Genomic DNA, 23,628 nt, shown 5'->3' with positions numbered 1-23,628 from the left:
ATTCTTACACACAGTTATATATCATAGACAGTATGCCCCAAAGGTCTCTGGAATCTGTCCTTGTCTCCACATTTCCACACTGACCATTACAGTTTTGACCTCTTCATCCTTTGCCTACATTATCTCGTCTCTTTAATCTGTCCCACACATACACTGCCCTCAGCATCCTTGATCTAAACACAGATCTAGTAACGTCCCACCTCTGATTACAAATTCAACACCTTCTCACTTTCTACCTCGTGCCTCACTAAGGGGGCCTGATAGATAGCCAGAGGAGACCACAGCAAGTAAAACTATTCCTCTGAAAACACATGCTTTGTCTTTAAAAGTTTATGTACATTTTTTTCATTCGTCTATAATTTATACCTGTTGGGTTGAATACAAATATTGTGGTTTGGACTGTTTCCATTTCTAGAAAAATATGCAGTGGCAAGCTGATCTTGCAGCTTCATGAATCCTCTGGCACACCACCACCACCAAAACCTCCTCATATCCTGGAAGATATACCCTGATGAGGGCCCAAGAGGAAATCTAAACTCTGCAGAGCCACTCAACATACCTTATGTTCAACATTTCTTCTGTCTATGGTATGAACTCACCTTAGCCCTCCTACCAAAAGATAACCCCTGTCCTTCATCTTGCAAGGTGTGTTTCTAGAATATCATTCTTACAAAAGGGTATATAAGAGAAAGTTAGTTGTTTGATTAGTATGACATCCGTCTTTTAAAAATTCTCAACACACGTAAGCACATTCAAGGTTCTGTAAAGCTTTGCAGCACAACTGCAGCCAAGATCAACTGGGAGCCAGTTTCCCACAGAACACACCTTGCTGAGGGTATGGTGTCTTCCCACTCTCATTTTTCTTCATCCTGTTCGCCTCACCGGGAAAGCCCTCCATGTTTTCTCCAACTGGCAAACTCCTGCTCACCTTTAGAAATCTAATTCCTAGCCACCTGGCTGGAAGTAAATATTTCCTCCTAGGTGTGTCTCTACCACATTTGCATTCAGGTATATGTGAGATACTCTTGAATTTACAGGTCAGTCTCCATAGACAAGACTGTGAATTATAGAAGTAGAAATAATCCCTTAACCATGTATACATTCCCAGAATCTAGCAAAGTTCACAAGAAGATTTCAATAAAAAATATGTGTTGAATAAGCTGATGGACAGGTAAATAATCTTCCATGGAAATAAGACATGTAGAATCATGCATTACCTCCCTGTTACTCCAGTCAGGAAATCTCTGCTGGCAGAAAGTGGAACAATAACAAGACTTGGAAGGAAAAGGGTCTCTAGAACAGCCCAGTCAGAATGGGCAAAGGACCTCTGGAACTGAATTTGTAAAGAGAACCTGATACCAGTTAGGGCTTGCTACATGAATCAGTCATGAGTCACTGTATCTCTGTCCAGGGTCCTGAGAGTCCGGCTGGAAAGCCCTGGCTCTGTCTCAAAACCAGACAGACTCAAGTCTGGCTGGAATACAAATGTTTGCATATTGCATTATTTCTGATATAGAGACTTCCTTTTCACTGTAATCTCAGGACAGTCACATTTAATCTGTTACACTCAAGTGGTTTAAATAAATTAAGCTGATTTTTTTTTTCTACAAAAGAAGTTAAGGATTCTAAAGGAGGCCGGACATACAAAGGACTTGCAAGGCAGCTGTGCGTGCTCTACACAGCCCTGCCTCTAACCAGTGAGCAACCCTGGCCAAGAGACCACACCTTTCTAGGCATTGATGTCCCAACCTTTAAGTAGCTACATTATGAAGATAAAGAAAATCTTCAGTGAATTACCAGTGTGTGGCAAGTGCTTTCTCTTATTTAATCCTCTCAAAACCCTGTGAAGTGGACATTATTCTCATTTTACACACGAGGAAACAGAGCTTAGAAAGTAAATTTGTTGAAGGCCACTCCATGACCTCACAGTATTGGCAAGCTGGGAAGTTCCACACATTCACAGCTAGATCCACGGTCAAGGTGAGACCAAAGCTTTCTCCCCTCCCACCCTCCCGTGACCTCTGGCTGCTGACAGTGGTCTTCATGAGCGCTTCTCTCTGGTATTGCAATGTTGATGACACACACTGCTTATAATTCTTCTTCTTCTTAAAATCTTCTAACTTGACAAATGTTTGCATTTCACTATTTTTTTTAGTTGTCACATCATGTAACCCTAGTTTATACCCAAACTTTTCATAAAAGCCAAAATCTCTCATGTAATTTGACTCCTGAAAGGTCTCTTAAAGAGATGGAGGTACTAGGAAGAAGCCTGCAGCTTCCTGGTGAGTGGTCTTCTTTCCAAAAGAGACTGCCACAGCCTACGGCACGTGCTCCCCTCGGTCACTACTCCCGCTCCCCGGCTGAGTAGCCACTGCCCCTCCACATCCCAAGCATCCAGCTCAAGGAGCAGTCCAAGACCGGGAGTTGTCACACACACACACACACAGTGAGGCCCATTTGTGGCCAACCCCAGGCAAATAGCGTTGGGGCGGCTTTCATTTTCTCACCACTGTGTAGTGTGCTAGCTCCCCTAGTCCTCTGTAATTTGCGTGCGTGTGTGCATGTGTGTGTGTGTTGGGGGTGGGGGGTAATTTTCTTTTATTTAGATGAAAATGAACCCTGTCTTCTAACTTTACAGTCTCTCAAAGTTGCCTCCACAGTCATCACAATGACCGCTGAAGTGCTATCCTGTCCAAGGTATTAACAGGAAAGTACAGACTCAGAATGCTTGAGAAACTTAGCAAAGATCAACCAGGTTTCCCCTCTGGCTCAGCGGTCAAGAGTCCTCCTGCAATGCAGGAGACACGGGTTAGATCCCTGGGTTGGGAAGATCCTCTGGAGGAGGGCATGGCAACCAACTCTAGTATTCTTTCCTGGAGAATCCCCATGTACAGAGGAGCCTGGCAGGCTACAGTCCATAGGGCTGAAGAGTTGGACATGACTGAATCAACTTAACACGCACACCTAAGACCAATCATCCAGAAATAAGCAGAGCTAGAACCTACCAAGGCTCCCAAGGACAAATCCTATGATTCCTGAAGTAACAGAGAAGCTGCTCCATAAAGTCTGCCTCCCCAAATGCCACAGGGCTTGCGCCCACCCCACCCATCCCCCAAAGCCTCTGAGATTCCATTTCTCTGCCCTGGCTCTGCTCAACACCAGGGCAGCTTTGTCAGCACCTCTTCCCCTAACCCCATATCTCTGTCCTTTCCTTCTTCCTACAGTCCAAGCTCTCTAAACAGCAATTTTTGTCCTGGTAACCCACGGGACAGCACTTATCTGCTTTTACAGCTCTCCAGTGTGATAGTTTGTCCATGTCACTGCATACACACTGAATATTTTGAAGCATAGGTCTAACTGTGGGATAGGAGGAACTACACATTTAACACAGGCATCCTGTGGGAAAAGAAGCCATTCATCTTACCAACTGTAACTAGATTAAATGATGCAACATACAACAGTTTAATAGAACAGGCACTCTTTATTTGCAGGATTATGAAATCTCACCAGTCTTCTTACACTTCTGGAGGCTCTTAGTACTTTCCACCTGTTGTAGTTTTTCTCACATTCCTTTCCTACCACATTCTCTCCTCCCTGGGACACCATCATCCCTGTATACTGCTCCAGAGCCGAGTCCAATGCTTTGTACAGGTTAGACACTGAAGCTCACTTATAATGACTTAAATGCTTTCATTAAATATTTGTACTGTATGAAGGATGTGCCAATGAAAATTGAATATCCAAAGCAATCTAGAAGAGCAGAAGAACAAACTTATCCAGATTTTACACAGATCTGACAATTGAAGTGAGCACTAATAAGTCTGCAAGAAGCCCATGGGGCTGGAAGCTGTTGCCTGAACAATCAGATAAGTGTATCCGGGCAGGGAGCCTTGCTCATCTTCAGAGCAGAACCACCTGCATTAACCTCTCCAGGAAAGCAAACCATGCCCATTATTGGAACTGGGGAGGGGGTCTAAATGCTCACAGCTGGCCCTCTGCCTGGACAGACGAGTCAACTGCAAAGCCCAGGGCCAGACCCGTACCCACGGAAGCAGGATAAAAGTCTAGAAATGCCTAAATTGACACCCATGTCAGACTGCATGCCAATACTTATACCAGAAGGGGTACTAATGTGTGACCATTTGGACCTATTCTTGATGATCCTGACTCAGGATGGAGATACTTTCACCCTGAGTTTCTAATCCGAGGGCAAGTCAGGTCTGAAGTACCAGCGTACAGGTGGCCTGGGAACGCCAGGTTTCTCCCTGGGCGGCTGGGGAAACCGAGGCACACGGCGGCGGGCAGGCCCGGGCCCGGCCGGAACTTACCACGTCCATGATCTGCAGGAGGCTCAGGGAGAAGTAGACTGTGAGCGGCAGCGAGTCGTTGGCCACCGGCCTCTCCAAGGGGTTGTAGTTCTTCACCAGGTCCTTGTAGAGCTTCCTCTGGAACTCGCCTTGCAGGGACACTTCGGGGAGAGAAAAGGAGAGACGCGCGGACTGCTCAGAGAAAGCCGGCGGGAATGCGCCCCCTGCCCGCACCCCCAGCCGCCCAGGCAGCGCAGCCCAGAAGTGCCGGGCTCGCCTTCCACCGGCAGAGCCTCCCGCCGCCCTTAGCAGCAGGCGCGAATCCCCAATCCCGTCCCCGGCGCGGGGCGCTCCGAGCCGCCTGGGATGCGCCTGGGATCCCACGGAGCAAGAGTGATGGGTGGAGAGATCGGCGGCTTTACCGTGCAAGATCGACGCTGCCAGCGCCAGGCACAGCGAGCCGCGCATGTTGGGGGCCGGAGCTGCGCGTCTCGGAAACCAGCCCTGGCCTGCGCCTGCGGCCGCAAAGCCGCCTCTCCCGGCTTGGCTGGCGCGCCTTTAAAAAGCCCAGCGCGCGCCCACGCCCCGCCCGCCCCCGCGCGCCTCTCCACGTGACGAGCCCCGCCCCCGTCCCCCGCGCCCCTCCCCCAGCCAGCCCGCCGCCCGACCCCAGCGGTAGGCGGCCGCGGGGGAGACAGTAGCCCAGAAGTCCAGGAGAGGCGCGCCACCTCCCCGCGTCCGTCTCCACCGAGCGGTGCCCGCGTGCCCGAGGCTGTCAATGGCCAGGCTCTGCTTGTCTCTTCTGTCCTTTGTCCCCGGTCCGCTGGCCGCCACTCTCAGAAGCCACGCCGGGTAGCTGGGAGAACGGTGGGACCCTTCTGAATCTGGCTTCCCAGGGCCCTGTCTCCACGCCAGCTGCTGGATGCAAAGCCCAGGAACCAGGCTCTCACAGGTTCGCGAGTCCACCCAAAGGAGAGGAGACAGACAGGAGACAGGTCCCCCCTGCCCCCGCGAGCCGTGGTGGATATTCTTCCAGCAACCATTTGCTGGGCATCACCGGCCTGATTCTCAGATGGTTCTGGAGGTGTCCAGAGGAGAGCCGAAATCTGCCAGGGAAGCATTATTCAAGGAGACGCTGCAAAAGTGTGTGATGGAATTCCCAGTGTATATCTTCTTTATGTTTAGTTCTCTTTTAAAGGCAATTCAAAAGGTTGGGGTGGAAAAGTTAACTCTCAGCTCCTTGCCAGAGGACAAGCAAAAGTTGATGGTGTGATCTAGGCTTTTTTTTTTTTTTTAGCCAGCGAAAGGTCATTGCCAAGGGAAGCTTCTGAGCAGACACCAATCAAGAGGTCAGGGGCTTAATCATATCCCAGATGTTGAAGAGGGGGCCTGATTCTGGGAGAAGATGGAAGAGAGAATGCTGAGGAGAGCCTTCAAAAGTGGTGGGTAAACTCCATTCCTTTTGCCCTCAGCGAGCATGTTGCAGAAGGCTGAGAGCAGAGGGGTCCCTGCACTCAGGTGGTCTGCAGCTCAGCTTCCTTAGGCCCCAGAGAATCCAAGCTCCACCAGATGTTAGGATCACTATGGACCAGCAGAGGCAATGCCTATATGTCTGAATTGCATAAGGCCTAGAATTCTTGGATAGCACCAAAAACTAGGGGAAAGCTTACCAAAGTGTGCCTGCCCATGAATTTACCCCAGCATCAGGAATGGGCAGCTAAATCAGTTCTTTGATTTGGAAAAATAAAGAAATATGCCAGCCTCACAATGAAGTGTCTTGTAGCAAAAAAAAAAAAAAAAACACCCTGATTTATATATATATATATATATATATTTAGACATAATGCATATATAAATAATCAGTATAGGCTTTGATAAATGTACCAAGATCCTAAAAGAAGGAAGGGTTCATTCTTTCTGGATAATGGTTCATAGAAAAGGTGACTGCTGACCTGGGCCTGCCTCGAAGAAGGTGTTTGATGGGAACACCAGAGCAGGGATTCCTGGTGAGCAGACAGGCGTCGTCTTCACTTCATCTGGTTCCTGAGTTCTACACCATCTGTGGCAGCCAGGATACACACAGAATTGGCATGTGGTAAAGGAAATGAGCTACACAGTATTGGCTGCTGGCAAAAAGGGAGTCAGACAAGGGAAATAAAACCCAACAGACTAGAGGAATCATAAATATCAATTGGAAAATTGCCAGTGACACACCACCTCCACTGGCCCTATGAGCACAGCTCATACTCGCCTACACATTACCTGAAAGTACCTAAAAGCTCTGCCTTCCATCCTAGAGGGATATGAGCCCAGAGGGGCCAAAGAACTGCATATATGTGTGGTATGGTTGTGGGGATCAAGGTCCTGGAAACATAACTATTTCCTTGCCTCCCCTGTACCTTGCAATGCCAGAAATCTCAAGTTAAACCATTTTCCAATGGGACAGCAGGTCAATAAGTACAGATCTTCCTCAAGTTACATTGGGCTTACATCTGGATAAACCCATTGCAAGTTGAAAATATTATAAGTTGAAAATGCATTGAATACAACCTAACCTACCAAACATCAAAGATTAGTTTAGCCTACCTTGAACATGCTCAGAACACTTATATTAGTTTACATTAGCCTATGGTGCAACTCTGTATTGAGCAAGTTTATTGATGTAATTTTTCCAAGAACATTTGCTTACTTCATGCCACTGTGTCACATTTGCTAATTCTCACAATATTTTGAAGTTTTTCATTAAAATTATATTCTTTATGGTTATCTGTAATTAGTGATCTTCAATATCACTGTTCAAGTTGTTCTGGAGCACCACAGACCACACTCATATAAGATAGCAAACGATAAAAACTGTGGGCTTCCCTGGGGCTCAGATGGTGAAAAAAAAAATCTGCCTGCAATGCAGGGACCTCGGTTCAATCCCTGGGTCGGGAAGATCCCCTGGTTGAGGTCATGGCAACCCACCCCAGTATTCTTGCCTGGAGAATCCCCATAGACAGGAGACTGGCGAACTACAGTCCATTGGGTTCAAAGAGTCAGACACGACTGAAATGACTTAGCACACCCTTGTGTCCTGACTGCTCCACTAATCAGGAGTTCCTCTGTCTCTCTCCCACTCCTTGGGCCTTCCTATTCCCTGAAAAACAGCAATGTTGAAATTAGGCCAATTTATACCCTACAGTGGCCTCTAAGTGTTCAAATGGAAGGAAGAGTCACACATCTCTCATTTGAAATCAATAGCTAAAAATAATTAAGCATAGTGAGGAAGGCATGTCAAAAGCTGAAAAAGGTCAAAAGCTAGAACTCTTGCACCAAACAGTTAGCCAAGTTGCAAATTAAAAGGAAAAATTTTTGAAGGAAATTTGAAGAGCTGTTCCAGTAAACACGTGGATGATAAGAAAAGGAAACAGCCTTCTCACTAATATGGAGAAAAACTGTTAGTGGACTAGATAGAAGATCAGTACAGTCACAACATTCCCTTAGAGCCAAAGCCTGACGCAGAGCAAGACCCTAACTCTCTTCAATTCTGTGAAGACTGAGAGAGGTGAGGAGGCTGCAGAAGAAAATCTGAAGCTAGAAGAGATTGGTCTATGAGATTTATGGAAAGACACCATCTCCATAACATACAAGTGCAAGGTGAGGCAGCAAGTGCCGACATGGAAGCTGCAGCAAGTCATCCAAAAGATCTTGGTCAGATGATCAGTGAAGGTGGCTATACTAAACAACAGATTTTCAATGTAGAGGAAACAGCCCTTATTGGGAAAAGATGCCATCTAGGACTTTCATAGCTAGAGAGGAGAAGTTAAAGCCCTGCTCAAAGATTCAAAGGTCAGACTGACTCTCTTGCTAGGGGCTAATGCCCCTGGTGACTTGAAGCTAATGCTCATTTGCCTTTCTGAAACTCCTTGGGCCCTTAGTGAAAAATGAAAGTGTTAGTCAGTCATGTCCAACTCTTTGCAACCCCATGGACTGAAGACAGACAGACTCCTCTGTCCATGGGATTTCCTAGACAAGAATACTGGAGTGGGTTACCATGCCCTTCTCCAGGAGATCCTCCCAACCCAGGGATTGAACCCAGGTCTTCTGCATTGCAGGAGGTTCTTTATTATCTGAGCCACCAGGGAAGCGCACTTGGGCTCTTAAGAATTGTGCTAAATCTACTCTTCCTGCTCTCCTTGGTAGCTCAATTGATAAAGAATCCGCCTGGATGTGGGAGACCTGGGTTCGATCCCTGGGTTCGGAAGATCCCCTGGAGAAGGGCATGGCAACCCACTCCAGTTGCCTGGAGAATCCCCAAGGACAGAGGAACTTGGTGGGCTGCAGTCCATGAGATCGCAAAGAGTCGGACACGACTGAGCGCCTAAGCACACACACTCCTCCTGCTCTCTAAATGAAACAACAAAGTCTGAATGATAGCACATCTGTTTACAACATGCTTATCTGAGTATTTTAGACCCACTGTTGAGACCTACTATTCAGGGGGGGAAAAAGGCTCCTTTCAAAATAGTACTGCTTATTGTCAATGCACCTGGTTATGCAAGAATTCTGATGCAGATGGACAAAAAAATGAATGTTGTTTTCATGCCTGCTAACACAATATCCATTCTGTAGCCCATGAATCAAAGAGTAATTTCAACTTTGATGTCTTCTTATTGAGGAAATACATTTCATAAGGCTACAGCTGCCGTAGATAGTGATTCCTCTGATGGCTCTGAGCAAAGTAGATTGAAACATTCTGGAAAAGATTCACGATACTAGATGCCATTAAGAACATTTGCAATTCATGGAAAGAGGTCAAATATCAACATTGATAAGATTTTGGTAGAAGCTGATTCCATTCCTGATGAATGACTTTGAGGAGTCAAGTCTTCAGTGGAAGAAGTAACTGAAGATGGCTTAGAAAGAGAACTAGACTTAGCAGTTGAGCCTGAAGATGTGACTGAATTGCTGCAATCTCATAATAAAATTTGAATGGAAGGGGAGTCACTTCTTATGGATGAGCAAAGAAAGTGGTTTCCTGAAATGGAATATACTCCTGGTGAAGATGCTTTGAAGACTGTTGAAATGACAACGAAAGATTTAGAATGTTACATAAACTTAGTTGCTAAAATAGTGGCAGGTGTTTAGTGGACTAACTCCAATTTTGAAAGAAGTTCCAATGTGAGTAAAATGCTATCAAACAGCATTGCATGCTACAGAGAATTTATCCCATGAAGGCAAAATACTCATCACCATATTAACAGGCTAATACAATTATCTTGTCAATAATACATTCTAACATAATAAAATGCAATGCCCTTTCAGGATTAAAAAGTACACAGCCAACCTAAGATTAAAGGAAACTATCTTAACTTGATCAAGAGTATCTTCTTAAAGACTACAGCAAAGGTCATATTTTTGTTTTTCTGTTTGATTAAACTTTTAAATTTAGAATAGTTTTAGGTTTACAAAAAGAGTTATAGAGACAAACAGAGAATTCTTATATAGTCAGTATGTAGTACCCACTATTGTTAACATCTCCATTCTAAAGGAGATCAGCCCTGGGTGTTCTTTGGAAGGAATGATGCTAAAGCTGAAACTCTAGTACTTTGGCCACCTCATGCAAAGAGTTGACTCATTGGAAAAGACTCTGATGCTGGGAGGGATTGGGGGCAGGAGGAAAAGGGGACGGCAGAGGATGAGATGACTGGATGGCATCGCCGACTCGATGGACGTGAGTTTGAATGAACTCCGGGAGATGGTGATGGACAGGGAGGCCTGGCGTGCTGTAATTCATGGGGTTGCAAAGAGTTGGATACGACTGAGCAACTGAACTGAACTGAACATCAGTATGCTATATTTTTCCAACTAAAGAAAGAATGTGCTTAGTTGCTTCAGTTATGTCCGACTCTGTGTGGCCCTAAGGACTATAGCCCGCCAGTCTGCTCTGTCCATGAGATTCTCCAGACAAGAATATTGGAGAGGGTTGCCTTGCCCTCCTCCAGGGGATCTTCCTGATCCAGGGATTGAACCCGCATCTCCTGCATTACAGGCAAATTATTTTAACCACTGAGCCATGGGGGAAGCCCAAAAGAAAGAATATAAATATATTAACTAACAACGACACTTTATTCATATTTTCTTAGTTTTTGCCACTATTTTTCTGTTCCAGAATTCCATCAGAACACCACATCACATTAGATATGTCACATGTCTCCATGGGCTCCTCTTGGCTGTGATGGTGTCTCAGTCATGCCTGTTTATTGATAATCTTGAGAGTTCTGAGGAGTACCTGTCAGCTATTTTGTAGAATGTCCTTGAATTTGGATTTATCTGATGTTTACTCGGGATTAGACTGAGGTTGTGAGTCTGGAGGAAGACGACTACAAAGGTGAAATGCCATTCTCATCACATCATATCGAGTGTACGTACTATCAATATCACTTATCCCAGTTGATGTTGACCTTGATCACCTGTGTGGATGTAGTGTTGTTGTGTTTATCCCTTGTGAAGTTACTCTTTTGTACCTCCCTCTCTGTTCTGTGGACTTTGGAAGGATGGCAAAATGTGTACCCCACTTTAAGGAGTTGGAAGTTAAGCTCCACCTGAAGTTTTTACATACAAATTAAATACACCCTAAAGTACATACTTACATAAATTATCTTAAATTATTCCACTTGGGCATTCATCTCCTCTCCCACATTTATTTATGTATTTAATCATTTTTTTTATGTCAATGTAGACTCATGAACATTTACTTTCTACTTTGGGTTATAATTGAATACAACTTTATTTTGTTGACCAAATTCTTCAGTCACTGGGAGCTGGTTCAGTTGACTCCTGCGTTGCTCTGATACCCTCTCTTGTGGATTGCTTTCAGTACTTTTGCATTCTTTCTAGCACTACACGATTCTTCATACTTATATTTCTGGCCCCAGTCCTAGAATCAGACATTTCTCCAAGGATCCCTATTTCCTTTTGTTTAAAAATGGTGTTAGAAATGAATATCTGAGTCCTGGGTGTGCATGTTGGTACTGGGGGGGAACGTTGCTTCTAGGACCTCTGAAGCTGTCAGAGGAAGAAGGTATATGTTTATTTAACCAGTGTACATGCATAAACCTATCTATATCCATATTAAGCCACACATAACTCCACACCGAAGTATCCAACTCTAATACCATATGGATCATCCCAGCCTCCTCCACCCTCAGCTCCTATAGTGAAAAGCCTGTATCATACCATTGCATCTATTTACTTACTGAATTTTGAGTTTTGGTACACATCTATAAAGGTTTCAGAATTCTTAACCTGAACCCTTAGGTGATGTACATATGCTTTGATGACTGGAGTTCAGTACCTATATAGTTTTTTTGCTTTTACGTCTCCATGCATTGCCATAGTTACTTAAGTCAGTACGTTTTTCCCTCAACAACTTCACTGAGGATATTTTAGATATTTTTGTCACAATCAATGTTTCATCATGGGTTTCCTCTGAAGCCCTAAGTGATTTTTTAAAATTTGCATCAAGTGAGACTCATTCTTTTTGTTATAAAATTCTATGGATTTTTAAAAATGCAAAATGTCATAGCTTGACCATTAAAGTATTATACAGAATAGTATAATACTTTACTATCTATAAACTCCCCATGTGAGGTCAAGTGGCCTTAGGAAGTATTATTATGAACAAAGTTAGTGGAGGTGATGGAATTCCAGCTGAGCTATTTAAAATTATAAAAGATGATGTTGTTGAAGTGCTGCACTCAATTTGTCAGCAAGTTAGGAAAACTTAGCAGTGGCCACAGGACTGAAAATGTCAGCTTTCATACCAATCCCAAAGAAGGGCAATGCCAAAGAATGCTCAAACTACCATACAATTTCATATGCTAGCAAGGTTATGCTCATAATCTTTCAAGCCAGGCATAGGCAGTATGTGAACCAAGAACTTCCAGATGTACAAGACGGGTTTAGAAAAGGCAGAGGAATCAGAGATCAAATTGCAACGTCTGTTGGATCATAGAAGAAGCAAGGGAATTCCAGAAAAATATCTGCTTCTGCTTCATTGACTATGCTAAAGTCTTTAACTGTGTGGATCACAAAAAATGGGAAAATTCTTAAAGAGATGGGAATACCAGACCATCTTACCTGCCTCCTGAGAAACCTGTAAGCAAATTAAGAAGCAATAGTTAGAACCAGACATGGATCAATGGACTGATTCAAACTTGGGAAAGGAGTTTGTCAAGGCTGTATACTGTCATGCTGCTTATTTAACTTATACTCAGAGTACATCATGCAAAATGCTGGGCTGGTTGAAGCACAAGCTGGAATCAAGATTGGCAGGAGAAATATCAGTGACCTCAGAAATGCAGATGATACCACCCTAATGGCAGAAAGTGAAGAGGAACTGAAGAACCTCTTGATAAGAGTGAAGGAAGAGAGTGAAAAAGCTGGCTTAAAACTCAGCATTCAACAACTAAGATCATGGCACATTCAGTCCCATCACTTTATGGCAAATAGAAGGGGCAAAAGTGGAAGGAGTGACAGATTTTCTTTTCTTGGCCTCCAAATCACTGCAGACAATGAGTGCAGCTGTGAAATTAAAAGATGCTTGCTTCTTGGATGGAAAGCTGTGACAAACCTAGACAGTGTGCTGGGCTTCCCAGGTGGCACTAGTGGTAAAGAACCCTCCTGCCAATGCAGGAGACTCTAAGAGATGCAGTTTCAATCCCTGTGTTGGGATGATTCGCTGAATGAGGGCATGGCAACCCGCTCCAGTATTCTTGCCTGAAGAATCCCATGTACAGAGGAGCCCGGAGGGCTACAGTCCATAGAGTTGCCAAGAGTTGGACATGACTGAAGTGACTTAGCATGCACGCGGTCTATTAAAATACGGAGACATCACTTTGCCCACAAAGGTCTGTCTAATCAAAGCTATGATTTTTCCAGTAGTCATGTATGGATGTGAGGATGCTTTCGAATTGTAGTACTGGAGAAGATTCTTGAAAGTCACTTGGACAGCAAGGAGATCAGATCAGTTAATCCTAAAGGAAATCAACCCTGACTATTCATTGGAAGGACTGATGCTGAAGCTCCAATACTTGGGCCACTTGATGCAAAGAGCTGACTCACTGGAAAACACCATGATGCAGGGAAAGGAGGAGAAAGGGGTGGCAGAGTATAAGATTGTTGGATGGCATCACTAACTCAATTAACGTAAGTTTGAGCAAACTTCTGGAAATAATGTAGGGCAGGGAAGTCTGGCATACTACAGCCCAGACTGGGACACGACTGAGCAACCGAACAACAGTAACAATATAAACTCCCCTGTGCTTCATCTGTTTATCTCTCTCTTCCCAAATCCGTGGCAACCATGAATACATTTATCTTCTTTATAGTTTTACCTTTTACAAAATGTCATATAAATGGAATAATACAGTATGTAGCCTTTTAAGACTAGTTTCTTTCATGTAGCAATATACTTTTAAGATTCATCCATGTTTTTGCATAGCTTGATAGCATATTTCTTTTTATTGCTGAATACTATTCCATTCCGTATATGTGAAAGTGAAAGTCACTCAGTCATGTCTGACTCTTTGTGACCCCATGGACTATATGGTCCATGGAATTCTCCAGGCCAGAATACTGGAGTGAGTGGAGAGCATTTCCCTTTTCCAGGAGATCTTCCCAACCCAGGGATCAAGTCCAGGTCTCCTGAACTGCAGGCAGATTCTTTACCAGCTAAGCCACCAGGGAAGCCTGCAACAAGAGAAGCCACTGCAATGGAAAACCTGTGCTCTGCATCTAGAGAGTGACCTCCCTGCTCACCACCAACTAGAGAAGAGCCAGAGCAGCAACAAAGACTCAGCACAACCAAAAGCAAATAAAATATTTTTCAAAAGAATAATTAATGAATAGAAAATGTGAACATATAGAAACGAAGAATAGCTGTTGGGCCAGGAATTTGTAACAGGCAGCTTCTTTACCAGCTAAGCCACAAGGGAAGCCCAAGAATTCTGGAGTGGGTAGCCTATCCCTTCTCCAGGGCATCTTCCCAACCCAGGAATCAAATCAGGGTCTCCTGCATTGCAGGCGGATTCTTTACCAACAAAGCTATCAGGGAAATGTAAGATAGTTTATTTTTCTATTCATCTATTGAAGGACATCTTGTTTCCAGTTTTGGGTAGTTATTAATAAAGCTGTAATTAATATTCAAGTGAAGATTTGTGTGTGTCTGTGTGTGTATGTAAGGTTTCAAATCACTAGATAAATACCCAGAAATGTGATTATTATAGGATCAGACTATGTTTGATGTGTTAGTTTTCTAGGGCTGCCATAATAAAGAACCACAAACAGAGTTGCTTAATCAGCAAACATTTACTGTGTAACAGTTCCGGAAGCGAGAAGTATCAAGGTACCAGCAACGGTTGGTTCCTTCCAAGGGCGGTGAGGGAGAATCTATTTCATATTTCTCTCCTATCTTCTAGTGGTTTGATGGCACTCTTTGACTTTCCCTGGTAGGGAGCAGCATGACCCTGATCTCTGCTTTCATCCCTGCATTATGGTCTTTCTCTGTATATGTCTCCAAATTTCCTTTTCATAAAGACACCAGGCATATCGAATTAAGGACCAAATGTACTCCAACTAATGAAAGTGATAAGTGAAAGTAGTCTCTAAGTCATGTCCCACTCTTCACGATCCCATGGACTCTAGCCCACCAGGCTCCCTTGTCCATGAAATTCTCCAGACAAGAATACTGGAGTGTGTTGCCATTTCCTTCTCCAAGGGATCTTTCCAACCCAGGGATCAACCCGGGGTCTCCTGCATGGAAGGCAGATTCTTTACTGTCTGAGCCAGTAAAGAATCAGGGAAGCCAGAGTATTATAACTTCAGTATACAACTCCAGTGTAATTATATATCTTAAATGGATGACCGTATTTCCAAATAATGTCATATTCTGAGGTATTGGAGTTTAAGATTTCAACTTGAGATTGGGAGGGGGATGGTGTTGCAATTCAACCCATAACATTTAGTTTCTTAAGAAATTGCCAAATTATCTTCCAAAGTGGCTGTACCACTTTGCATTCTCATCCAGAAATTAGAAGAGTCTCTGTTGCGTGTATCCTTGCCAGAACTGGTATTTGCCATTCTGAGACTGGTACTTCATTGTTGTTTTAATTTGTGTTTCTCTAATGACAAATGATGTTGAGCCCCCTTTTTTTTTATATGCCTATTTTCCATCTACTATCGCTTGGTTGCTGAGGTATCTATTCAGATCTTCTACCCATTTTTAAATTCTTTTTTTTTCTTATGGTTGAGTTTTAAATAGTCTTTTTATATTTTGGATAGATGTCCTTTATCAGACATGTGATTTGTAAATGTTTTCTCCTCATTGGAGAATTGTCTTTTCATTCACTTGACAATTCATTAAGAACAAAAGGTTTAATTTTAGTAAAATCCAAATTATGAACTTTCCTTTTGTGAATTGTGCTTTTGATATTGTATCTGCTGCTGCTAAGTCGCTTCAGTCATGTCCGACTCTGTGCGACCCCATAGATGGTAGTCCACCAGGCTCCCCAGTCCCTGGGATTCTCCAGGTAAGAACACTGGAGTGGATTGCCATTTCCTTCTCCAATGCATGAAAGTGAAAAGTGAAAGTGAAGTCGCTTAGTCGTGTCCGACTCCTAGCGACCCCATGGACTGCAGCCTACCAGGCTCCTCCTTCCATGGGATTTTCCAGGCAAGAGTACTGGAGTGGGGTGCCTAAAAGAAAGCAAACCTAAGATCACAAGGATTTTTTTTCCTACAGTTTTCTCCTATAGGTTTAATTGGGATTGTGAAAGTGAAAGTCGGTCAGTCATGTCGGACTCTTTGTGACTCCATGGACTACACAGTCCATGGAATTCTCCAGGCCAGAACACTGGAGTGGGCAGCCTTTCCCTTCTCCAGTGAATCTTCCCAACCCAGGGATCAAATCCAGGTCTCCTGCATTGCGGGCAGATTCTTTACCAGCTGAGCCACCGATGAACAGACTTTAATTGGGATTATGCTGAATCTATGGATCAAGTTGGGAAGAACTGGCACCTTGCTGCTAAGTCGCTTCAGTCGTGTCCGACTCTGTGCGACCCCATGGCAGCCCACCAGGATCCCCTATCCCTGGGATTCTCCAGGCAAGAATACTGGAGTGGGTTGCCATTTCCTTCTCCAATGCATCAAAGTGAAAAGTGAAAGTGAAGTCACTCAGTCGTGTCCGACTCTTCAGGATCCCATGGACTGCAGCCTACCAGGCTCCTCCATCCATGGGATTTTCCAAGCAAGAGTACTGGAGTGGGGTGCCATTGCCTTCTCTGATTGTTACTTCCAATGAATGAATAGGAATATTTCTCCATTTATTTAGACCTCTTTTGATTTCTCTCATCGAGTTTTCTCTCATTCTGTAGTTTTCTGCATAACATACCTTGTAAATATTTTGTTGGATGTATGCCAAAGCACATCATTTCCTTTGGTGCTACTGTAAATTTCGAATGCTTTTTGAAATTTAAATTCCAATTGCTAGTATATAGGAAAGCAGTTTAATATGGTATATAGACTTTACATCCTGCACTTATGCTGTACTCATTTATTTAATTAACAAGTTTTGAGGGGGTGTTTTCTGTGTATGGATTCTTTGGTGTGTTCTACATAAATAGACATGTTATCTGAGACTAAAGATACTAGTTTTATTTTATCATTTCCAATCTGTGTACCACTTATTTTTTCTTTTTGTATTCCAGGATGATAATGAATAGGAGTGGTGAAAGCAGACATCCTTGTCTTACAGGAAAAGAGTTTAGTTCTCACTATTAATTATGATATTAGTTGTAGGTTTTTCATATATTCACTTGAGTTGAACAAAGCCATTCTCGTCTATTACTAGTATTTTTTTAAACTGGTACTGTGAATGGTAGTGAAACATTTTTTATGCATCTATTGATATTTTTGTTTTAATTTCATTATTGTTGTTTTTAGTTACACTATTTTGCATTTATTGTTGTTCAAGGAACTTCAATATACTTCATTAACTTATGAATATCTACTATGGGTACTATTGTACTACCTCCAATAAAGTGTAATAATCTTATAACAGTAAAATTCTATTTACCTCTCTTATTCTTTTTATTGTTATCATATGTTTTACAACCACATGGGTGATAAACCCCACATTACAATGTTATTAATTTTGTATTTAAATGCAGTGGAATTTTTAAGAAAATAAGAGTATTATCCATAAAAGTATTACATCAGTATGCTGTACCCCTGAAACTAACATAATGTTGTAAATTAACTATATTTCAATTAAAAAAACAATTTGGAAAAAAGTCATATTTTATAATTAATATTACCTATTTGTGGAGGTCTTCATATGTTCAAGTCCAAGTTTCTATCTCATATCCTGCACCCTGTAAAACTTCGTTTTGGTAGTCCCTATAGAGCACGTGCTGGTGATAAATGTGCTTCCACATGTCAGTTTGCTTGCCACTATTCTGCATATTAAAAAGGCTCTGTTTATTTTGTTTCCCATCTGTTTTTTCCTCTGTTCTTCAGATAGGATTATTTCAATTCATCTGCCCTTAAATTCCATAATCCTTTTCTCTGAAGACTGCAATCTGGTGTTAAGCCCATCCAGTGAAATTTTTCATGTACTTTTACTTCTAGATTTTATATTTGTTTATTTTTTATGGGTTTTAATTTCACCTCTGATGTTTCCAGTTAGCTTATTCCTTATGAATATGTTTTTATTTATGCTTTTTAAACATTCAAGAGTTGCTTTATTGTCTGTTAATTCCTACATCTGGGTCACCTTGGATTCTGTTTATATGGACTGTATTTCTCACATAAGTATGGGGCTCAATTTTTTATACTTCATGTGTCTAATTATTTTTAATGTGTGCTAAACATCATAGATGATACATGGCAGGGAGTGCATTAAAGAGTATTGAGTCATGTTCTGGTAGGCTGTTATTAACAGGTACTGTTCCAGTCCTGCCCAGCTTGGCTTTATACTTTTCTTGGGTGTATTATATTTGTTATAAACTTAGTTCCAGGCCTAGCCCTTACTCTAAGGTGTGATCTTGAATCCTAGACTATGGTTTTTCTGCGATCTCAACTGAATAACCAAAGTGACTTAAGATCTCTCCATTCTACTTGGTTCAAACACCAACATCCTTCAGCACAACATTTAGCATCTCTCTACATGTTTTATCCCCGTAACAGGCAATTTCTCTTAGGCCTTGTGACTTGTTTTTTTTTTTTTTTTTTTTCTTTCTTTCTTTCTTTTCACATTTTCAGTCTAGTTCTTGGCCAAAAGCTCATGAAAAACTCACAGATTTCTGGACCACCACTTTCTGCATTACACCCTCCTCTTGGGTATGCTGACACAAATTCCAGCCACTTTTTCAACCTAGAAATCCCACTTTGCCTCCTCAGTTCAGCAACACTGCTTCACCTGCTTGAGTTCCATCTCTCCACCCAAGGTCCCAAAATTTCCCTCGGACAGAAAGTGAAGGAGAGTGCAGGGCTCCCTTTTTTCCTCTAAATTGTGGGATCACAGGCCTATACTGCCTGTTGTCCAACATTCAAAAACAGTTTCCTGATATATTTTATCCAGTTTTATGGTTGTTTATGGTGGCAGGTGCTCCTTCATGGCTTGAAGCAGATAGCTTCCCTACCCTAATCTATCCCTCTCCCCTCCCCCTTTTGGGAACTATAAGTTTGTTTTCTATGTCTGTGGGTTTATTTTTATTTTGTATATAAGGGCTTCCCTGGTAGCTCAGCTGGTGAAGAATCCGCCTGCAAAGCAGGAAACCCTGGTTCAGATTCCTGGGTTGGGAAGATCCCCTGGAGAAGGGAATGGCTTCCCACTTCCGTATTCTTGGGCTTTCCTGGTAGCTCAGATGGTAAAGAATCTACCTGCAATGCAGGAGACTTGGGTTCGATCCCTGGGTTGGGAAGATCCCCTGGAGGAACTGAAGTGGACTGACTACCCACTTCAGCATTCTGGCCTGGAGAATTCCATGGACAGAGGAGCCTGGCAGACTGCAGTCCACAGAGTAACAGTCAGACACGACTGAGCTGACTTTCACCTTCACTTTCTTTTCATTTGTAACATTCGTTTAGATTTCACATACAAGTGATACCGTATGATATTTGTTTTTGTCTGGCTTACTTTGCTTAGTATGATATCTCTAGGTCCACCCGTTTTTCTGCAAACGGCCGTTATTTCATTCTTTTCATGGTTGAGGAATATTCTGTTGTATACGTGTACTGCATCTTTCTTTCTCTGTCAGTGGACATTTAGGTTGCTTCCATGTCTTCACTATTGTAAATGGTGCTGCAATGGACATTGGGGAGCCTTTATCATTTCAAACTATGGTTTTCTCTAGATATATTCCATACTTTGAAGTTAAACATTATATGTGCTTTCAATACAACTTGTTTAAACACTTTAAATGTTATTTCACCCAGTTCAGTTCAGTTCAGTCACTCAGTCTTGTCCAACTCCTTGCTACACCATGAATTGCAGCATGCCAGGCCTCCCTGTCCAACACCATCTCCCGGAGTTCACTCAAACCCATGTCCATCTAATCGGTGATGCCATCCAGCCATCTCATCCTCTATCGTCTCCTTCACCTCCTGCCCCCAATCCCTCCCAGCATCAGAGTCTTAGTATTGTATGTTATCATTATTGGAAATTTTGTTTCTTTTTTGCCATTTTACTCCTAAATTTAGGCATTATTATTACTGTTCAGATTTTTTGTTATTATTGTAATCCATGTTTATGTTTCTCTCATATTTACTTTTTATTTTAAACATGTCATTGCATCACAGGCTTTTTATAAACTTTTTAAGAAACCTCTCTGTGACATTACCACACTTAAGATATGATCACTTAAAAATCATTCCAGCTTTTGTTTTCTAAATGTACGTTATTTGGGCTCCATTTATAAGATATATTTTTAAAGGAAAACATAATAAAGAAAAGGCACAGATTATAAAATTACAGTTGGATAAATATACACAAAATGAAATTAGATCAAGATACAAAATATTAACTACAAGCAGGAAGATCCTCTCCAGTTTCTAACCCCTCCCCAATAAAGTCATGAGTAACCTGACTTCTAATACTAGAGGTTAGGTTTGAATGTTTTTGTTCTGTTATGAACAGAATCTTACAAGACATATTCTTTTGGATCTGGCTTCTTTCACTCAGCATTATGTTTGAGATCTATTCATGTTGCTGGATGTAGTTTTAGTTTATTCATCATAATTGTCATATAGTATCTGATTATAGTAATATACCACAGAATCCACTATTGATAAAATTAGGTTTTCTCCACTGTGAAGCTATTGTGAATAATGCTGCCATGAATATTCTTGAACATGTCTTTTGGGGAAATGTGTTCACATTTCCACTGGATATTGTGATAGTCAATTTTATGTGTCAACTTTACTAAGCCACAGACACCCAGAGTTTTTATATATATCAAAAATTATTCTGGGTATTTCTATGAGGGTGTTTTTGGTAAGATTAACATTTAAATTGGTAAACTGAGTGATACAGATTGCCCTCCATAGTGGGAATGACACTCATACAGTTAGTTGAAGGCCTGAGTAGAATAAAAAGGCTGACCCACCCCAAGTAAGAAAGAATTCCCCCTGCCTGAAGGCCTTCAAGCTGGGACAGTGGCTTTTTCCTGCCTTCAGATTGGAGCCTACCTCCGGCTCTCCTGGCTCTCAGGCTCACGGATTATAGCTATCTCATTGGCTGTCATCAGTTTGCTGGGTCACCCTGCAGATCTTGGAACCTGTTGTACTCCATAATCGTGTGAGCCAATTCCCGATAATAGACCTCTTTATACAGACATATAAATCTCTTGATAGATACAGAGATACATGATACATATAATAGGTTCATATGATTACATATAGATGGAGATGGAGAGATCTCCTATTGATTCTGTTTCTCTGGTGAGCTCTGCTAGGTCCCAGAATTTGCAAATGTTCAGCTTTACTAGATACTGTCAATTTCCCAAAGTGCTTAGTCTAATTATACTCCTACCACAATGCATGGGCGATCTACTCACTTTGCATACTCATCCACTTGTCTTTAATTTAATTTCAGACATTCTGGCTTATGGATAATTTGATCTCATTGCAGCTTTTAATTTGCATTTTCTTGATGACTAAGAAAGTTGGACAGCTTTTCATGTGTTTATTGATACTTTGAATATCCTTTTTTTGAAGTCACTTTTAAGACTTTTGCCCCTTTTTCTATTGGATTGTCTGCCTTTTCTTAGTTATTGTAGGAATTCATTATTTGTTCAAGAGTCCTTAGTCAGACATCTATATTGCAAACATTTCTTACAACTCGGTGGCTTCATTTTTAGTTTCTTAATTCTATCTTTTGAGGAACAGATGTTCTTAATCTTAGTGTGGTCCAATTTATCAACGTTTCCAACTATAGATTGCATTTTTGGTGCCCTGCTTTCAATTTCTTTGCCTATCCCAAGGTCATAAAAATATCATCCAATGTTTTCTTTTAAAGATTTTTTTATCCATTTGGAATTAACTTTTGTGTATGCTGTGAGGTAAGGTAGGAGTATTGTTGTTTAGTTGCTAAGTCACATCCGACTTTTTTGTGAACCCATGGATTGTGGCCCACCAGGCTCCTCTGTCCATGGAATTTTCCAGGCAAGAATACTGGAGTGGGTTACCATTTCCTTCTACAGGGGATCTTCTCGACCCAGGGATCAAACCCGCATCTCCTGCAATGCAGGCTGTCTTTGCCACTGAGCCATCAGGGAAGTCCAAGGTAGGAATAGAGATTTATAATTTTATATGGATATTCAACTGACCCAATACCATTTAATAAAAAGGTAATTTTTCTCCTTGTATTTCCACATCACCTTTGTGCATAAGACGACAGTATGTAAGTGTGCCTCCGATCTTGTACCAACATCACTTTCTTAACTATTCTAATGTTGATTAGGTTTATGTACTTGGTAGCATACATTTTCTACCCTTTTAGAAATACTTTTAAATTGCTTTGGGTATTCCTGGCCCTTTTTACTTTAATATAATTGTGATTCATTTTATAATTTGGGGGGAATTCTGTGGAATATTTAGACCAAATCTGTGTCTTACTATATGGTTCTTTATCTGTGAACATGATGTTTTCTCCCATTTATTTAAATCTTCTCCAATTTTTCTCAATAATAATAAGAACGACATGAGGGCTAAGGGTGCAAACCTTCCTCACAATCACAGACTTATATATAACTTTAAAATTATCCCTCCATAGTCATGGTTCCCCATCTGCAGATTTAGCCAAATGTGGATGGTGTAAGACTGTAGTTTGTACTGAAAAATAATCTGTGTCTCAGTGGACTGCACAGCTGAAACTGATGTTATTTAAACATCAACTGTATTTTGTAATTCTCAGTGTATAAATGCTGGAAAACTTCACAGGAATCATTCATAATAAATATTGATGTTTTTATGCTATTAAAGCAATATTTTAAAAAATTTCATTGTGTAACTGTGGCATGTGTAGAAATATATTTGATATCTGCATATTAGTCTCATACAGTTTTTTTGTAGATTTTTTTCAAATAGACATAGCCATAACAACTGCCAAATCAGTTTTAAACTTTTCTTTCTAATTCGTAAATTCGTATTCTTCTATATCTTTTTCTTGACACATTTCACTAGGTAGAACCCCCCCCCCCCAATTCAATATTTAATGCAAGGGGGAACACAGTGTCTTGTCTCATTCCTGATCTGGAGCAGAAGGCCCTCAATAATTTACCACTGCATCATTTTCTGGGACTTTCACAACGAAGCACCAAAAACTGGGTAACTTGAAACACAAAAATCGATTAACTCGTAGTTCTGGAGGCTGGAACACTGAACTGAGGTGTTAGCATGTTCCCTCTGAAATTCTCCATAGACTCCTCCCTGCATCTTGGTGGTGTTGAGCTTGGTGTTGGTGGTGGCTGGCCACCATGATGTCCCTTGGCCTGCAGCTGATCACTCCAGTCTCTGCCCATGTCATCACATAGCGTTCACTCTGTGTGTGTCCAGATTTCCCTCTTCTTATAAGGACGTTAATCTTATTGGATTAGGCCCTATGTTAGTGTCCTCATTTCATTTTGTTACTTCTGCAAAGACCTTATTTACAAATAATGTCATATTCACAAGTTGGATAGTGGTTAGGATTTCAACATATGTTTTTCAGGGACAGAATTCAACTCACAACAACCACTAATGAAAATGTTATCTATTTTTGTTGCTTTTTGTTTCATTG

The 23,628-nt window shown here is 41.8% G+C and overlaps 1 protein-coding gene across 5 annotated transcripts in view; it reads right to left on the bottom strand.

Moving 5' to 3' along the window:
• The window catches only part of LOC102397911 (neuronal acetylcholine receptor subunit alpha-7), a 149,794-nt gene extending 144,943 nt beyond the window's left edge, over window positions 1-4,851 (bottom strand). For all 5 annotated transcript variants that reach the window (XM_044932783.2, XM_044932785.2, XM_044932786.2 and 2 more), the window contains exons 1-2: window positions 4,730-4,851; window positions 4,329-4,468 (exon numbers count right to left, since the gene is read on the bottom strand). In XM_044932783.2, coding sequence (XP_044788718.1) covers window positions 4,329-4,468; window positions 4,730-4,775 — 186 coding nt within the window. In that variant the 5' untranslated portion in view covers window positions 4,776-4,851. The remainder of the gene's footprint in view (window positions 1-4,328; window positions 4,469-4,729) is intronic.
• Between the last annotated feature and the right edge of the window lie 18,777 nt (window positions 4,852-23,628).

Source organism: Bubalus bubalis, chromosome 20 (assembly GCF_019923935.1).
Source record: "Bubalus bubalis isolate 160015118507 breed Murrah chromosome 20, NDDB_SH_1, whole genome shotgun sequence".
Classification (NCBI taxonomy): domain Eukaryota; kingdom Metazoa; phylum Chordata; class Mammalia; order Artiodactyla; family Bovidae; genus Bubalus; species Bubalus bubalis.
Note: the sequence above shows the minus strand (reverse complement) of the source record. Positions and strands in the feature narration are given on the sequence as shown.